The sequence below is a fragment of the Anabas testudineus genome, chromosome 2 (genome assembly GCF_900324465.2).
Source record: "Anabas testudineus chromosome 2, fAnaTes1.2, whole genome shotgun sequence".
Taxonomy (NCBI): Eukaryota; Metazoa; Chordata; class Actinopteri; order Anabantiformes; family Anabantidae; genus Anabas; species Anabas testudineus.
In genome coordinates this window covers 23,422,900-23,441,133 of record NC_046611.1, presented here as the reverse complement: position 1 = coordinate 23,441,133, position 18,234 = coordinate 23,422,900, and the positions used below count along the sequence as shown (strand labels likewise).

The following is an 18,234-nucleotide window of genomic DNA, read 5'->3' as shown; positions in this document are numbered from 1 at the left end:
GTCTTCACATGATGTGAGCAGTGACAGTGGATAAAGGTGTCAATTCTTAGCCATCATTTCAGCCCAGTGCTTGGCAAAGTGCCATTTCAAGCACAGAAATACATCTTAAAAGACACATCCTATTACAGTTTTGGCTACTGGTTAGTTATGAGTGACTCTCTGAACAGGATACTGAATTGTATAATGTAGGAAGATGCACAAGCTCTTATACATTGTCATGATGTATAACACAGATGCCTCTTTCTGATTTTCTGTTTTCAGAATCTGGCAGCTTGTGTTGGGTTTGCTGCACCATGAGAAGTTACAGAGTGAGTTCAACAATTGCCTCTTTAAAAATCTAATTCATATGTATTTCAGGAGTGTTATTTGTTTTAATGTCTTAATGCATTCATGTTATTTGTTTTAATGTCTTTCAATAGTTGTTTTGACAGATACGTGTTTTGCTTGGGCTGCACAATGTTGTGAAAACAATTAGCATGACACAATATGCTGAAAAGCAGTCTCCTTACAGGAGCCTGTTTGTATTTCTGCATATTACACAGAGAGGCAGCTATTCTTCAGTTTCATGGAATAGAAATTACATGCATTACAGGACAATGGCCTGCATCATATGACATGCATTATATGGCTGTGATTGTTGAATCTAGTTTCATGACGTAGTCTTCCGCACATGGTTAAGAATTACAGGTGAGTGGAGAAGGTAATTAATTCCTTATTAAGATCCAATCTAGACATTGCCTTTTTACCCAACACAATAAAGTGAAATATTGATGTAATCATTTCAAAAGTTTTTGTCAATTTCAACTCAATCCCAAAACTAATCAAATAGGATAACATGTGTAGGCTAGTGCTTCCCATAATGGTCAGTATTTGAGTTAATGCCACCAAAAATATTCCTCTAATGTGAATCCTACGGAGCCCCTTAAGGGTCGAGGTGGTGAATTCCTACTTTTGCGTTTCCTCTGAATACGTTTTCATTATCTCTGGTCCATAGCTACTTATTCTGGTAGTATAGCCTGTATGCTGCAGTAGATCCCCGCTGGCTGTGTCCACAATAAGTGGGTTCACCCTCAGCTGTGGCTGCTGAGCAGCTAGTATCACTGTAACTCAGAGAGATGGAGACAGTTAGTAATATATTGGAGGATCTAACCAGCACTGCAGAGGCTGATTGAGACCTACTATAGCTGGATTACAGTTGGGATGGAGCTGCTGATTGTGACTGTAGTCGTATCCGTGCTCCAGTTGTTATGATTGTATTTGCTCAGTGTGAATAAACACTATATGAATCAGTCAGTAGAGGTAAACAGAGCTGAAGATCACCTGCAACTACAGTGAATAACAACATCCCCCCATTACCGACAGTATGGCCTACTTAAAGAAAAAATGTATTTATTTGATAACCTGATTTGGACATATTACAGCAATGTAGTAAGATATAGGCTACACAGTTAGTTAAAGGAGCCTATAAGCTCGATTCATGCCCAGAAGCCCATGAGGTGGTCATAAGATGAAAATCTACATAATAGCCTATAATTCAGACATGTTAGCATTTAATGTTCTCTTCAAAAATACAAATGTGAATTTACTAATATTCAGATACATGTACATTTTTTTTGTTTGCATTGCACTAAATCTTTTGCACTATATTAACTCCATAACTGTCTCCTGCTGCAGTTCATCTTGTATGTATCAACTAAGTAAAGTACTGAACCTATTATTTAAATGTGAGGATGTGGATTTTATTTATTTATTATTATTATTTTGTGTGTGTGTTGTTTTCACACTTCTTTGTTGATGTGGTGCGCGGGTTGCCATAGAGACGTCGCTATGACAACCACCTGTACACAAACATGGCTGACAAGCAGCAGGTAGCTAGCTAACCGATGACTTCAATTAGCTATAGTCACAACCTTAGCTAATAATATGTATCATTTTCTCATTTGGCGACAGGTCGACATGCTGACGTTATCTCTACGTGGTCATAAACAAACCTATTGTGAGTTCACCGTGCTAACGCCAAGTTAGCAGTTTGAAAACGTTAAAAATTAGCATTAACGTTAGCTAATGTGACTACTGCTGGGTTAGCCATGCTGGAAGAACCACAGGCACGACAGGAATCGCGGGTTGACCCTTCTGTTAATAGTCACAGACCTGCCTCAGGAAAATCACAGGTAAAGTACCGCTAAGATGCACAAATTGTCTTTTCATCATTAAACTCCCTGTAAACATCGTATCAATGATAACTAACAGAAGACACTGTCATCTTTACTGTATTTTAGGATATCTCCCACATATTAGCAAGCACTTTCAAGGACCTTTATACGAAAGACATAATTGGGAAAGACACTTTGTCAAACCTCATCAAGACAAAGAATGGACGAAGCAGCTACCATGATAAATATGTGGAAGAGCTTCAGCAGGTAACCTAACACCGTCCATTACAATGCTAAATTGCACTGTACGTCGTCCAATTCAACGTCAATCAAGGACTATTAAAATACTTTATATCAACATTAATATTATTATTTCTTAATAAAATAGGTTCATTCTGAATACAGCCGGCGTGTTAAAGAAGCAGACATGCTGGAGAATCATTTCATTCAGGCCAGAGCTCTCGCTGCAGCCACAGAAAACCAGGCCTATGAGAAAATGAAAGAGAAGATAGGAGATGTTCATGATCACCAGGGCCTCCTAACTGGTCAGATGGAAACCTTTATATGAATTGATATACAGTACAGTACAATGTTATACTATGTTGTAAGTACTACCTTGTACACTCAATAATTGATAAATAATTGTATTGTCTTTTTATTTGATGTTTATTTCAGTCAAATCAGCTTTTTCCTGCTGTGTAGATGAAGATCTCCTTAAACGGAACAACCTGATCTCCCCGCAGGACTACCTAACTACACAAAAACCACGAGTGAAAGCACCAGCAGCAAGTACCTGACCTTCTTTATGTTTTATCTTAAATTATTAAAGACCAATTCATGTTGTGTTGAGACTCAATATGAGACTTTTCCTTTTTCTGTCAGTAAAATCAGTTCCTGGCAAACCCACTGTCACCTACACCATGCATGTGTCCCGAGAACCTCAGGATGATGGTTACACTCTGATTCCCAGTTCAGGAAGGGCTGTCTCAGAAATGAATGAGTCAGATCTTAGCCTAACCTTTGACGCCAGCTCAGATACACCAAAGAGGAAGAGCACTCCTAGAGAGGTGAGGAGTTAAAGTGCCTGCATCCTTTTGATTAGATGGAGCTAAGAACAGTGATAATTCAGGAATTTATTTTTCTAACTATAAAAATATATAAAAACCACTTATGAAGACAGAGAAACAAAAAATGTATATAAAAAGGAGACAATAGCAATAATATATAATACAATAAATAAAAAGTAAAAAATTAATAGACGTTCCTCTGAGTTTGGTTGGAAAGGATGGAGTTGTAGTTACATCAGTCTAATATAAATAGGGAAATTTATAAATTTCCTAAAGTCTATTAATAGCATTTAATGTGTTTCAGAAGCCAAACCAGAGCAAACCTAGACCAAAGTGGAAGGATAAGCCAAGCATGAAAGATCAAGCAGAGGGGTTTGAGAAGCTTCAGAAGCTGAAAGAGAGACACAACTTCCTGCGCAATCCTCGCTTCCTTCCACCAAATGCGCAGCACGGTGGCATATCTCTCATCCATCCGAGGACCAAAGTGGTGAAGACAGAGCAGGAGAGGAAAGGGACAGAGGAGCAAAGGTACATGCATTGTCCTGAGTATAAAGGCCCTTTCTATAATTACACTAGTAAATATTTATAATTTTATCATATTTCAGCAAATGTGAAAAAGGCAGGACAAAATACAATTAGCCTGGGTCAGACAATCCCTCTTTGTGCAAACACAAGTGCACTTTACATCAGTGCAAACAGTGGTGGACCTTTTGTGTCAAAGCGCATATGTTTGTGTTAAAGCTTTAGACATTATGCTGGTCCACATACAATATAGTACCTCTGCCTGACTTTGTGAGTTTCCATTGTGTTATTAATGACTTGATATAATGGTGTGAGAATTGAACTGACTCTGAATGTTATTACAAACAAAAAAGGATCACATACTATTAACACAGAGACATATTAAAAACACTTTGGAGGTAAAACGTCTAAAAGAAAATTGGCACAGCTATAATCCAGAGACAAAACACATATTTTGAATCCTATCTTAAGATACTATATACTAAAGATAAAGATACTATAACATGCTACTCTATGCACACGTTTATGGATATGTATCATTTTTGTCAGCACTTGTATTTTATTTTATGTGTAAACAGGTTTTGTGTATGTATGCTTAGTAAGTACACTATGCACATGAGAGTCAGCAATAATATTCTCTGGTAAGGACAGTTTGCTGCAGGGCCTTGGCTTGAAGTGTTTTTTATCAAGAAGGCTTCCAGCTGTGGTTAAATTACTCCAGCTTAGATCTGACCAGAGGCAAAAAAAAAAGAACTTCCTTTTTGTCAAGTGAACAGAAAAAAATATTTGCTTTGTGGTTTCATGTTTAATGCTAGATGCTTGTTACCTTTTCACCACTTCCTGTGAAAGTGTTTCTATAGAAGCACTTTTTTTAGATTTTTTAGATTTTTTAGAGTTTTTTTCCAAAAAAATGAGAAAATGCATAATGGTATGGAAAAAAAGATAACAAGCACTCATATTGCATTTTAACTTTTTCATTGGGAAATAGTGCTTTGTTCTGCAAAATCGGAAAATTAACCATTTTCCATTTTTTCCTTTTGGTTTTGGAAACAAAAATTGAAAAAACAAATTTTTTCTTCATTTTTTTATTTTTTTGTTTAAAATTGAAAAACAAATGAAAGAATATACTGATTAATTATGCTGTCGTACTCAGATGGTGTTTTGTTTGTGGTCTTTTCATCTAAAAGGTCAACTGAGGATTCTGTACCAGTCTTCCTAGCAAAGCCTTCTGTGGTGGTCTTTACCGACTACAGTGTGGGGCATGTTTATGAAGTAAGTTTTATTGACCATATTATAACCTTACATTGCACAGTGTATATTGTACAGTGTAAATACCCACACTACAGTTCTGCTTCTTTTACTATGGGATGTTGCTCACTAACATGTCCTGATTTTTCTTAGACAACACTGGTGTTGAAAAATGTGACTTCCTCAAGCCGTCATGTCAGAGTCATCCCTCCTACCACTCCTTACTTCTCCATTGGTCTGGGTGAGCTTTTCATTTTGTCCTGATTATACACCTGACTGCTTAATGGCCAGAAGACAAAATGGCCACAGTTGAATAAAGAGTTATCCAGGCTTACTGATGTGCTCCTTTTTTGACAGGGAGATTCCCTGGTGAGGGTGGAGTTGTTGCGCCTGGGATGAGTTGTAAGTACATGGTGCGTTTTGCTCCAGACTCCCTCACAGATTATGAGGATTTTATAGTGGTGGAGACTCAGGCTGAGCACTTGTTTGTAGTGCCCATCGCAGCCACACGGCCCCCTCCAGTACTCACCTGTGAGTCTCACTACAATCTACTAACCTAACGTTGTTGGTGCTATACTCATCAGTGTACTCTATTTGGACATGCTTTGTTAACACAATATGTTTCCTCTAATTCCTGTGCAGTACCAAGAGTTCTGGACTGTGGTTATTGTCTGATTGGAGGAGTAAAGTTTGTTGAGTTCCTGTGCCAAAATGTTGGCCTCAGTGCCGGGACCTTCTGCATAATCCCCAAGAACCTGTGGCCAGCCTCGAACCTCAGGGTAAAAGTCAAGTCAGCACATTATCTCTAACACGTTACTGTAACACATGTATCAGTAACATTTATCCTTCATGACGTTGAAGACATTGACTCATGTGATCCCACGATGGTGGAATGAGCTGCCAGACTCTGCACGCTCAGCCACCTCACTTGCTATTTAGAAAAACTGCTGAAATCAGAACTCTTCCGCATCTTCCTTTGCACTAAAATAATAAACAAAAACAAAACACTTTTCTGCTCTTTTGTACTCACATCTATTGAAACAGAAACACTTTTTTGATGGCACTTTGCTTTGATGTTTTTTCTCCTTGACTTAGATTTTGTTTGCTTGCCTTGTTCCTCACTTGTAAGCTTTGGATAAAAGCATCTGCTAAATGACTAAATGTAAATGTAAATGTAAATGTCATGGCAACTGAACTTCCTTTTTGTTAGGTCAAAACGTTTCACTACTCATCCAAGTAGCTTCTTCTTGTGTTTAACAGGTACTTTGTCTTTTTTCTTTGTATAGTCTGCAGCCAGAACTTATTTTTCTGAGCAGCCACCTTTTGCAATCAGCCCGTCTCTTTTTGTGCTGCAGCCAGGAGAGGCCACAGTGGTGGAGGTGAGTAATTTTGGAAGGAAATGATCAATTCAGAAGGAACTATAAAGCAGTAAAGAGCTGTATACGGAATAAATATGTTTTGTTTTTTTCTGTTTTCTAAGATGTTAAATCCCCAAATACAGTGGGACCAGTTAGAATGATTGAACGCTTTCTCCCCGTGTTTTAAGCCTCTGCACCAGCAGCAGCTGTGGCTGGAGGCAATATGTTTTTGGTTTGTCCATCTGTACCATTCATGCCAATGCAATATCTTGAGGGAAGTGTCTACTTGACCTGAAGGATGAACAGATTAGCTTTTGGTGGTCAAAGGTCAACGTCACTGTGACCTCATATCTGTCCCATTCTGGGCAACACTGTATCTCAGAAAGGCCTGGAGGAGTGTTCCCCTTGGACTCATGCGTAAACGTTTTTAGAATATAAGTCTGAACAGAAATGTAAACTACAAATATACTGGTTAATAAAGGCATATGTTGAATTGAATACAACCATAATACGGTATTCTAGTTTAGTTGTGAGTTTCACTTGTGTGTCCACTTACACAGTATTTTATGTGTTTGCAGGTGGTTTTCTTTCCCACTACTGCTGAGAAGAGCTGTCAGGTTTTCACTATTGTCTGTGACAACTGCCAAGTGAAAGACATTTCCACTGAAGGTGATTTTGAAGTTTTGCTCCCCAGTCATTCATGCTTTAAAATATTTTACCTCAAGGTTAAATATATTTCTTTAGCTGTTTATCACGCACTCTGCTCTATGATAAATGTGTTTTCCAGGTGAGGGCCAACTGATTGCTCTTGAGCTTGTGTCTGTGTCTGGAGAGAGGGAGCTTCCTGCAGTCGGGGAATTGCACGACCTCACTGCGGAGCACTTTGTCCGTTTCAGCCCTTGCAACCCTCACTCTGTGCAGCAGAAAAAACTCATTATTAGAAATAATGTGTAAGGTCTCATCTTTACATAGCATTGCTACAAAGTTAAATGGCAAAAATGATTTGATCCTTGTGCCTCTCTACCCAATAACATTTGTTGATATATCATTGTATTGATTTTGGCCACAGAAAAACAGTGTGTAGGAAAACCACTCTAAAACCTAAACACCTGTATTTGAGTGCCAGTGTTCACATATAGTTAAAGTGTCCTTGAGTAAGCAACTAAATACTGATTCACTACAATACCACAGCTTCTGCTTTGTCAACAACCTTATTAAGAAGAAAAAGTGTTTACCATCAGGGATCATTAAATATCACATTACATATCTCTTTCTCTGTCTTGGATGGTGAAGACACTTGGAGCTGCCTTTCCACTGGCAGATTATGAAGCCCAACCTGCATCCTCTGCTTCCAGGGGAAACCCCTGAGCCTTCCCATATCCAGTTCCACCTGGCCACAGATGATGTTTTCCACGTTAGCCCTCCATCAGGCCTTCTGGCCCCTTGCCAGGACCATGAGTTCCTGTTTACCTTCTCTCCTGAAGAGGTACAGAGATCATGAAGTATGCTAAATCATGACAGAATACAACGATCAAAGGTTTATTATATTTATACAGTAGGCGTACAGTAGTTAAGATTGGTGGCTTATTTTGAATATTAAGTTTTAAAACTCGTTCATAAGCTAATTCATATACTATTCAAATATTTTCTTAAGTTAAAGGACTACCACGGTGTCTGTCACTTAGTCCTGAGGGACGTCCCACAGCTACCGCCAGATCCCAGTGAAAACAGGTAAAGTCCTTGTACGTGCAGTGCTGGAGGTCTGTGTACTGTAAATATTAATACATAAGAATAACAGCTCAATGTCGTCACCTACAAAGAACTCTAATTTCAAATACGTTTACTAAGCAGAATCTCTCTTGTTGTCTAATAAAGTGTTGGATTGTGTATATGTGTCTGTGGGAAACCTAGTGTTCTTCAGCCTGTGCGCCCTGGTTCCAAGGTGAGCGATGTCATTGTCATGGAGATAGAGGTTAAGGGGTCAACAGAGCCATACCAAGTCCTGCTGGAGCCCTATGCTATTGTAATCCCTGGAGAGCTTTTTATTTGCACAACCACCCGCAGGCAGTTCAAGGTTATACTCATCAGACATTAGATTTTTATCAAACCGCTCTGTGCCAGTATTTCAGTCATAAATATTGTTTTCTGTGTATCATCCATAATAGATGTGGAACCACAGCAAGACCTTCATATATTTCCAGTGGGAAAGGATGAACAGCAGCAGCCACATAATAGAAGTAGAGCCCTCTACTGGTAGAATAGGTGTGACACAAAATGTAATATGACAAAGGAAGGAATCCTTTCCAATATGTTTCAGTTACATTTGTAGATTCTATATTGTAAACAGCTTCTGATATTGTCATAATGCTTTGTCTCGTCGTGGATTTGTGTCTAGATGAAAATGAGTGCTTTGATTTCGATCTTATCATGACTGGAGGGAAACCAGAGAGGGTTGTGACCAGTCTGCTTTGTCACATAGAGCATCACCATGAACCTGTGACCTTGGCTGTGGAAGTGTCCTTCAAGGTAAGAACAAACTTTAACACAGTAAAATGTTAAAGATTTTAGTCAGTAAGAGTTTCATGTCATTTTTGATATTGTTGTAGTGCAGTCCATCTGTGGCCTGTTGCCTATTTTGCTAATCATTTGGTTTTGAATAGGGTCCCATAGTGACCCTCAGTGCACCCAGCGTGGACTTTGGCCTTGTGAGGCTCGGGGAGCAGACTCAGACCAAACTGCTGCTCACCAACACAACCCAGCTGGAAGCCTCCTGGACAATGGAGGAAAAGCGTAACAGTCAGCAGGACCATGAAGCCACACAGGTACAGAACTAATGTCGCAGAATATTGTAACTACAATAAGCAAACATAGATGTTATGATGCTAGTGTTGCTGTTATTCCTGCTATATCGTTGTTTCTGTGTTGGTGTTTAGATAATAGTGGAGCCATGCAGAGGTGTGCTTCTCCCTTTGGCTTCTTGCAGTGTGGACTTACTCTTTAGGCCACGTTTCTGCCAGCAATGTGAAACAGAGCTGGAACTGACAGTAGAGAATGGAGCAGGATGGTAAGGACACGCAACTACATAGAAGTTTAAGAACTTTATTTTCTTTATAAGTTGTATCTCAAGATGTAGATTTTTACTTCACTTAAATGTCACATTTAATTCAGCTGGTACAAGTGAAGGTGATGCAGCCTTTGACAACACTATTACATAGCATTATAGATGTTACCCAGTGACCCATGTGTTCCTTGCAGTCACCTGTCAGTGCGAGCAGATGTTCAGTCTCCTCAGGTGTGCCTCCTAAACTGTCAGCTACTACTTTCTGATCTCTATATTGGAGTTCCTGCCAAGGGAACCGTCACTCTTTTTAACCAGACTCTGCTGCCCTCACACTTCACATGGATGGTATGCTGCTCTACTTTATCTTTAACTCACCCCTTGATTTACTTTAGTAATGATAAATATAAGCTTTGATAGCATTTTTTTTCAATTTATAAACTTGTAAACCTGACTAAAATTAGAATGTCTTTTAACACATTTATTACTTGGGTGATTTGTCTTACCAGTCTCAGCTACAGGGTGCACAGGCTTCCGTGTGTACAACCAGTTTTGACCCCTCTTCTGGCACTTTGGGACCTAATAGCAGCATAGAGATCACAGTTAGTTTTACCTCTCACACAGATGTAAGTACCAGTCAACAACAGAAGTTGTCATGAAACTTAAAAGATTTAACACTAAATAGACCAAAGTAACATGTGACAGTGAAGGTTGAAATTATGACGTTTGGTCTGCTGTCACAGTACACCAAACATAAAACGATTCTTTTGATAGTTCATGCTGTATCCTCCTGTTTTCCTTACTGTCCAGCTGGAAGCTATTGAAGTGGCTGCTCTCTGTGAGATCCATGGGATGGACTCTCCTCTGGTTCTTGGCATTTTGGCTTCCAAACCCAAGAAACTTAGTGTGTCCTACTCACTACCCAATGTCTGGTAATTACTCTGACTTACTGTTACCTACCAGCTAACTGCTCAATCAGCTCCAGACTATACTGTATAATAAATCTGTACCCCAGACTGAGATATTAGCAAACAAAATATTGCTGTTCTTCACTTGTAGCTCTTCACCAGATGAGGAGCGCTCTGCAACACTGGTGCTCCACTTTGGAGATGATGTTGTTTTGAAGAGAACCGTTACTAAGCAGTTACTGATAACCAATCAAACTGCTATCCCAGCTCCTTTCACTATGGAAGCAGAATATTTCAGCTGCCATCCTTCAATGCCAAATAACCAGTCAGAGAAAAGGTAAAGCAGCTAGTTCATTAACATAAATAATGCATCAAACTATTACTTGATGTGTCATTGTCTGCACCTTAATTGTAGATTCACATATGTCAAGAAGCCACTTCACTCAGTTCAAGCTAAGAAAGTAGAAGAAAAAGCACATCAGGGTATGCCTTTGATTTTCATCAGTATGCACACTTTCAAAATGAAGCAAATTGAGCCCTTTTAGAGTCTGACTCTCATTCCTGTATCTATTTGCAGAGTTTTTGAGCAGCCTGCTGGCTCATGGAAGGGGTGCAGCCTTTTTTGTCCTGCCAAACACGGGGATGCTGGGACCATTTGAGACCCAGACCGTGGATGTGACTGCCTACACCGATATGTGGGGGGAATACAGAGATCATCTCATATGCAAAGTAGGATTTTTCCTAAATCCACAGCAAGATAACAAGAATCAGTTTTACATACAATGTGTGTCGCTGAAATCTAATTGTGTGCAGGTGGGGGACCTCGAGCCTACACTCATTCCCATGCAGATGACAGTGACAGGCTGTCCGCTCTACTTTCAGATGTTGGGCCCACAGCCCCATGACCAGAATCAAGGACCAACCATACAGTCTGTACCACTGTCAATTTCTCATACTATTAATTGTAAACATTTGATAATGACGTTAAAGAATTGTAGGAGTTTTAAATATCTTTGTTGATTACATCATTAGGTTTGGCACACATGTATCTGGAGGTGACACAGTGTCTCGTTCTGTTCGCATCAACAATCCCACCATGTTTGGTAAGAGTAATCATAAAATAAATCCCAGCCAGGGAGGAAGCACGTTTCTTTGGTAAACAAACACTTCCAATAATATAAAAATGTATTAACACACTTATTGAAAAGCCTTGTTATATAGTTGTTTTGAATCCCATGTTATTAAAAAACGTTGAATAAAAGAACCAGAACATGAAAAGGTCAACACAAGTCTTGTAGCAAAAATGTCATTAGTCATGAAATTTCTGAATATCGCATGTTAATTATTTGCTTTATGAGATATGCGTTGCATCCCAGAAGTAATGGCAGAAAGTCTTTCACCTGTAGCCTGTTGTGCCCTCTCAGACATGTATCATGTCTTCTGTTCTTTTATGTAGTCATTTTGTATAAGCAGTCAAAATAGTGTCTCATTGATGGTTAAGTAATTCATCTAATGTAAATCGTTTTTTACTGTTAGATATTCGCGTGGACTGGGAGACGTATAACATAGATCAGAATGACCACAAGCTGGTGGATGTTGTGGTGACGTATGGAGACGCCTTCCCTGTCAAAGATGCTGATGGCAATGAGGTGATGAGCGGAGCATTATTGCTTTCCGATGGGAACAGTCAAAGAGCCCAGGAAAGAAATCCGACCCCATGTTCTGAAGCAACAAGTGTCTTCCTCCAACACATGACTGTGAGTTTAACACCACAACGTAACAAACATAAACTTTAATGACTTCTGTGATGTGGTCTTCCGGGATCTTCTTATGGCTACAATGGCAGGACCCACAGGAATGCATGATTTCTCATGTCGCTGACTGGAGTGTCTTCCTACTGATTTCAGGATGAAGACGATGAGGACTATTTAACTGAGGAGGATTATGAGAAAGAGCAAACTTCTCTTTATTTCTTTACTGCAAAGAAAAAAATCTCTGTCCACATTCGACCTCACGTGGGAAACCTCTCTGATTACCCATACTGCATCACGCCCATGCAGATGGTATGTTGATAAGATTTAAGATGTGTGTTTTATCACTTTTAGCAACATGTTTTCTTCATCTGAATTACTGATTTTCTTCCTGATGTGTATTTCAAGGTGATTCCAGCAAAGAGCAGTGGCACAATACATGTATCTTTTACTCCTTTGACAATCTCGGGGTCAGCTTGTGAGTCCAGATGTGTGGGGTTGGCTCTGGGTTTCTTGAGTCTAGATTCTGAGGTAATATGGTAAATACATAAACAATATTTCAATATTAAATCCCAGAAAAGACCAACAGTGGATAGGTCTGATGCACCCTAAATTCCCTTAGTACTTTGTTGTGTATGTTTGCAGTCAGCTGCCTGGGTCCCAGGTAAAGTTAAAAGAGCTCAGGGTTTGGATTTGGAGCCCGTCAGAGTGGATCTACTAGCGGCCGTTAAACCTGCAGCGTAAGCACTTACAATCATACTATTTATGTCCCCCAAACCCCAGATGCAGCCGATGTAATTTATGTTCCCTAAATTAAAATCAGCTGAGCTTAGGCAAAAGCAGCTCAGGAGTGGTTTGATTATGTTGAATATCTTCCTTTTGGCTCCCTGTCGCTGCAGGCTGTTTGTGCAGATGGAGGAGGACGATGGGGTGCTGGAGTTTCATGCCTCATCTGGAGATTTACTGAGGGCGGAATCAGTGAAGGAGGTTGGTCCAAGATATGTACAATACTAAGTAAACTGCTCTGATATGCTGAAGTGCTCACTGGAGAAATTGATCCTAAAGGCATACAGTGTTTCTGATGAGTCATTAGTTCGGGTTGTTTTTCTGGATTCTTTGATTTATAGGTTGTGGTGCAAGAGTTTGACATCACTCAGACTTTTCAGCTGAACAACACTTCAGACATGCCCCTACACTTCAGACTGGGGACTCAGCCTCCATTTATAGTGCTCAAGCCTCCGCCTCGAGCCCAGACCAGCACTTCCAGCAACCCACCTGCTGGTGACAGTCAGTCTCTGGTGCTCCAACCGCAGCACAGCATACAGGTGTGATAAGGCGAGGAAAATGAAAACAGGCTCTTGAAGCCTGGAGAATTCTTTGAAATATGTTCTGTTATCTTGTTATACATGATAGTAACTTGTACTCAATTGTGTGAATGTCAGGTAAAAGTAGCCTTCCACTGCTCCCTGTCTCTTCTGGACCATGTAGACCAGACAGACAAGGAAGTCCCTCTTGGTGTGATGTTGATCCACAGCGCAAGTGGGCACAGGAAGCTGAAATTCCAGCAAAACCTCTTGATTCATTACAGCAACAACAGCCTACAGGTGAGAGACTGTAATAAATCTCAAATGAGAATAAAACCACAACAACAATGTTTCAGAGTTATCAACGCTCTTTCATTTCTTCTCTTCTCTGTGCAGACAGTGCCTCTTCGTGCCTATTTGGATCTCGCTACACTGTGTCTGTCTACCGACAGAGTCGACTTTGGGTTGTGCTATGTGGGACAGACACAGACAGTGGAAGTAAACCTCTGCTGTCACGGAGCCCACACATACTGGAAATCAGTTATAGGTAACCACTGAATCATTTTGCGATGCTCATTTTAGTGCCGTTAAATTTATTCTGGGCGTTTTCAGCTTAGCCACAACGTTTTGTTTTTACATCGACAGTACATCTGTACATGAGTCATCTCGTTTTTTTTTCTGCAGCAACAACTCTTTGACCTTATTATAACCAGTTTTGGGGCCATTTGAATAAACACTAGTTTAACAAATAGTGCTTTCTCCTACATAGGAATTAGTAGAGACATGATGTAAGTGTTGGACACTGACACGAAAATGTCACACCAGAAACCAGCATTCTACTGTGTAGAACCTTGTCAGTCACAAAGAGTTTTTGCACCTGTATGTTTCACTGCATGTACCTGTGTGTAGAGCAAGATGAAGGAGACTCCCATGTGTTCAGAGTGACACCAGACTCAGGGCTTCTCAGGTTCAAGGAGCTCAATGTCAGCAGCTGCAGCGAGTGTCTACAGATCAGGTTCACTCCCAGGTACCAAACCACAGAACACTATTTCTGAAAAGGTTCAAAAAGAAACATTTTGTTTCCATATTAAAAACATGCTCAAAATATTTGATCAGATATCTACTCTGTATTTTCTTGTAGTGGGGACAGAGAGTTCAGGGCCATCGTCATGATTCAGTCTCCCTTGGAGAAAACCCCCATCACTCTGCAGCTCCAGGGAACAGGATCCTTTGACGAAATATACAGGTCTAACGAGATGTGCCTCTAACACTGCAGTCACACAAGAATCACCTGCTGTTTATCCCTGCTGCCTTTAAACCAACATATTGTAAGATTTCACACTACAAAAGAATGATAAATATGAATAAATGTACAGAAGAACTTGCCAGGTTCAGTTCATTTTATTACGTGTATTTACTGGAAATACTAGCCATGAAATCTCTTTGATTTATTACAATCACTATGTAGTTACAAAAACAAGTTGAGATTTAGTCTTCTACAGTCCAGGAAATACAGCAGCAGCATTCCAGGCCCACTGCACATGGACATGTGCATATCCCACAGAGACACTTTCCAGAACAGGAAATCACAAGAGATGGATACTAGGAAATCCTGTTTGATCACTGATACTGCATGTTTTTTTAATTCTGCTGTGGTTTTATTAAATGATCCATGAGCAGCAGTTCTGTAGCTGTTAGCAGAAATGTTCTGCCTCTGTGTCAGAACTGTTACAACAACTAGTTGAGATGGCCCACAGCAATGTCTCCTCCACTGGGAATCCCCGCTTTGCCCAAATTTGCCATTTTTTTGTCTTACGTTGGATCTGTGAATAAAAAACCATCACTTCTATTTTTAGTATTTCCTGTGGAGATAGCCTCACTTGCAAACATCTTGCTGATTCCGAACAAGTCGATATCAGCCCCAGTTCTCCCTGAAGGGAAAATTGATTTTCCTAGAATACCCTTCCAGCAAAGATCAAAGGAGACTGGCAGAAGAATCAAAACAAGTATGGTAACACGTGTACACATGCTCCCAGCTTGTGCCAGCACCAGGAGGATGGCAAAGACTGGTTCAATACCCATAACATCAGAGTGACCTCCCAGCACTGCAGCCCTCAGGACAAACAGACCTGCCAGCTGGAGTGGACCTGTGCAGGTTGTGCAGGCGTGTGTGTGTGTGTGTGTGTGTGTGTGTGTGTGTGTGTGTGTGACTCTGGTGCCTCTGTTTTTAATATGAGGTTTTTCTTCTTGCAGACCGTCAGACAAACAGGTGACAAAATAATAACCTTACTGCCTTTCAGGCTTTTCATAAAACTGACAGTGAAGGCATCCTGCTTTCCTCTAGAGATCACAAAAACATTCTCTGAGGTAAACACACACAAGAACATAGACCCACCCACACACACACACACACATACACAGACTGTTGTTGTTCATAACAGCTGCCTGCCGTGTTCGTCTACAGCACAATTCAGCGGGACAGACTTCTACAAGCACTACAAACCCACAGAGAGATGCAAATGTCCAATTGATATTCATTGCACTCAAGCAGTCTGACACAGAACAAGGGCATGTCTGATCACAATAACACAGTGCTGTGTGGAACTAATGTGTGCAATGCTGGGGCCAAGGTCAGTACAGCATTGGTTGTTCCTATACTCTGGTCTAATGCGCAGGAAAGAGGGGACAGGGCTGTGCAAGGTTGTATTCTTAGTGAGCGTTATGTGTAGTTTTAATACACAGCCTCAGTTCTAGCTTGCAAATGGACAACATACTGTTAAGATGTGTAGTGACACACATCTCACCGCGTTCAACTCACTAACTGCTTCACTTGTCTTCACATTGACATGCTTACTGAACACAACATTCTTATCACACTGCCAGAAAAATAATGACTGGGTGTCCAAATGTTAAGGATGTTTACAGGTGTTGCAGGTGTCGTACCCACAGGCGAGGTCAGGGTTCCTAATGGCTCCTGAAAACTGTGTCAAGGGAGGACATTTTGGTTAATAATGCTCATTTTGTGAGGAGGGAGTAATTACTGGACCATTTAGAAGTTTTCCTGATCTGTTTATGAGCTTCTTATCATTAGTGCATGAACTAAAAATGTGTTTAAACAACTAAACAACTTCTCATCAGGTGACACCTCAACATCTGGCAGTACTACTGTATCACAGCTTAAAACTGAATATACACTCATTTATACTCTAAAAGTTCCTCCTCAACTATTACAACTTTTAGAAAACAAAAATCTTGTCTTAACTTTCAGTATGACTATCTTCAAGCTATGTATGACGTGTTGGTTATGATGAAAATCCAAACTGTATTCCCGTCTGTAATAAATGGTAATTTATTACATGTGTGTTTTCACGTTGTTTGACATTTATAAGCAATGATAAACGTGATAATGTTTAAAATATTACTTTGAAAATATTTAACATTCTTAGTGGCACTGATAAAGTGTTTGTGGCTTTTCTAGAGCCGTCTAGGTATCTGAAATATTTGATTTTCATGTTTGTTGCAGTGAACTTTCAGAGAAAAACTGTGCTTGCAACTGCCTCCAGATGATCCAGTTCCAAGCACAGGCAGCTGAACTGGGAACACCAGATCTTGAATTTTCCTGGAAGATGACTTGAGTTATCAAGCTGTGACACGACAAAGGCCGTCATGCTTTTGTCTGAGATGTCAGATGTGCACGGCCTCCTGAGGCTTTGCAAAGAATGATCCACCAACAGCGAACTATGTATCACACCTGGAAGTGGAAGTTACAGTTGTTGACAAATTCATTAACAATCACATGCATACAACTGTGTTATGACACTATGTCATTTACTCAGTGTCTGCAGGCGGCTTAAACGCGCTAAACGGGGAAGATTCGGTTCTGTCCACTGTACAAACGCTTCTGTTTGAAACTACACTGTTTGTGTTTAGTATTCTGCTAATCAAAAGACGACACACTGACTACTGAAGGCCAAGTGAAGGCCTTACCTTACAGGTAACTAACTAAATAAATGAGTCTGGATAAAATATTAAATCATCTGAATCCTTTAGGCCCTTTCAGATTTATTCAGGATGCAACAGCAGATTCATCAGTAACTTATTCTACTTTGCACATTTGTAATATTTCATATTTATTCAAATATTATTAAATAATAAAAAGCTCTCAGTGGCAGCTGTTTTATATAATCCTAAAACTATTCCAGTGGTGTCTCAGTATGCTAAATGTGTCTGAAGGTGCAAAGCTCTCATATGTTAGGCATTTAACTAGAAACTGAACTACGCAATATGTCTTCTATGAAATACTTTACTGTAATTGACATGTCTGTGATGGCCATTATTCATTACCTGGAACAAATAACTAAAATCTATTTCATATCCCAACAAAGAGGAAAAGTGGCTTCCAGTCAGGCCCTGATATGAAGAGTTTCAGCTTCAGTCGCAGCTTCTGAACATCCAGGAGCATTTCAAGTTGAAGTTAATGTTCATAATAATGAACAAAACAAACAAAACCAAATGAATTTCAACCTCCCTGAAACCACAGGAGACTACATTGTACAGTTTTGAGCTACATGTACACTATCGGAGAAATGTCATTTTGTGTTTTAATCCACTTTAACGACATTAATCTTAAGTTTTTTTATACCTACCTTAGCCTTGCCGCTTGCCGCAGGTATCCGCGGGGGGGCGCTGCTTCCCGCTGTTTAACGCCGCTGCCTTGGAAACGCACCACGGGCGCGCGTCACCACTTCCTGGAGCTCACGTTGTTGTGACATCAGAGGCGCTCTCTCTCTCTCTCTCTCTCTCTCTCTCTCTATGTCTCTCTATGTCTCTCTCTCTCTCTCTCTCTCTCTCTCTCTATGTCTCTC

At 40.1% G+C, this 18,234-nt stretch overlaps 1 protein-coding gene and 1 long non-coding RNA gene across 4 annotated transcripts; one reads left to right on the top strand and one right to left on the bottom strand.

Moving 5' to 3' along the window:
* The first annotated feature begins 279 nt into the window (after positions 1–279).
* dlec1 (DLEC1 cilia and flagella associated protein) lies at positions 280–14,939 on the top strand. Of its 3 annotated transcripts, XM_026361208.1 has the most exons (40): positions 513–687; positions 1,818–1,868; positions 1,951–2,171; positions 2,280–2,420; positions 2,542–2,698; positions 2,829–2,942; positions 3,036–3,220; positions 3,525–3,748; positions 4,930–5,014; positions 5,144–5,231; positions 5,348–5,521; positions 5,633–5,769; positions 6,277–6,369; positions 6,927–7,017; positions 7,136–7,298; positions 7,642–7,834; positions 8,003–8,079; positions 8,260–8,422; positions 8,514–8,610; positions 8,744–8,874; positions 9,009–9,170; positions 9,282–9,412; positions 9,604–9,754; positions 9,916–10,032; positions 10,217–10,338; positions 10,466–10,651; positions 10,730–10,797; positions 10,892–11,043; positions 11,128–11,243; positions 11,347–11,417; positions 11,851–12,071; positions 12,222–12,377; positions 12,474–12,596; positions 12,711–12,805; positions 12,965–13,052; positions 13,193–13,390; positions 13,508–13,669; positions 13,766–13,916; positions 14,279–14,396; positions 14,511–14,939. In XM_026361208.1, the coding sequence occupies exons 3-40, from the start codon at positions 2,088–2,090 to the stop codon at positions 14,635–14,637; spliced, it is 5,112 nt and encodes a 1,703-aa protein (XP_026216993.1). In that variant the 5' UTR covers positions 513–687; positions 1,818–1,868; positions 1,951–2,087; the 3' UTR covers positions 14,638–14,939. The 3 variants fall into 3 exon arrangements, with proteins under 3 accessions (XP_026216995.1, XP_026216993.1, XP_026216994.1); XM_026361210.1 differs by lacking the exons at positions 513–687; positions 1,818–1,868 and adding an exon at positions 280–308; XM_026361209.1 differs by lacking the exon at positions 1,818–1,868.
* Positions 7,713–18,148, bottom strand: LOC113162942. The gene is made up of 4 exons (XR_003298855.1): positions 18,016–18,148; positions 14,269–14,420; positions 9,913–9,985; positions 7,713–7,826 (listed from the first exon to the last, which is right to left on the bottom strand). It is a non-coding gene; the product is annotated as an uncharacterized LOC113162942 (long non-coding RNA).
* Between the last annotated feature and the right edge of the window lie 86 nt (positions 18,149–18,234).

Bases quoted from the DNA above. Each gene is read 5' to 3' on its own strand.
- dlec1 (XM_026361210.1), top strand. From the start codon at position 2,088: ATGCTGGAAGAACCACAGGCACGACAGGAATCGCGGGTTGACCCTTCT. The intron at 8,875-9,008 runs GTAAGAACAAAC...GGTTTTGAATAG, and splicing joins CTGTGGAAGTGTCCTTCAAG to GGTCCCATAGTGACCCTCAG. The intron at 10,798-10,891 runs GTATGCCTTTGA...ATCTATTTGCAG, and splicing joins AGAAGAAAAAGCACATCAGG to AGTTTTTGAGCAGCCTGCTG.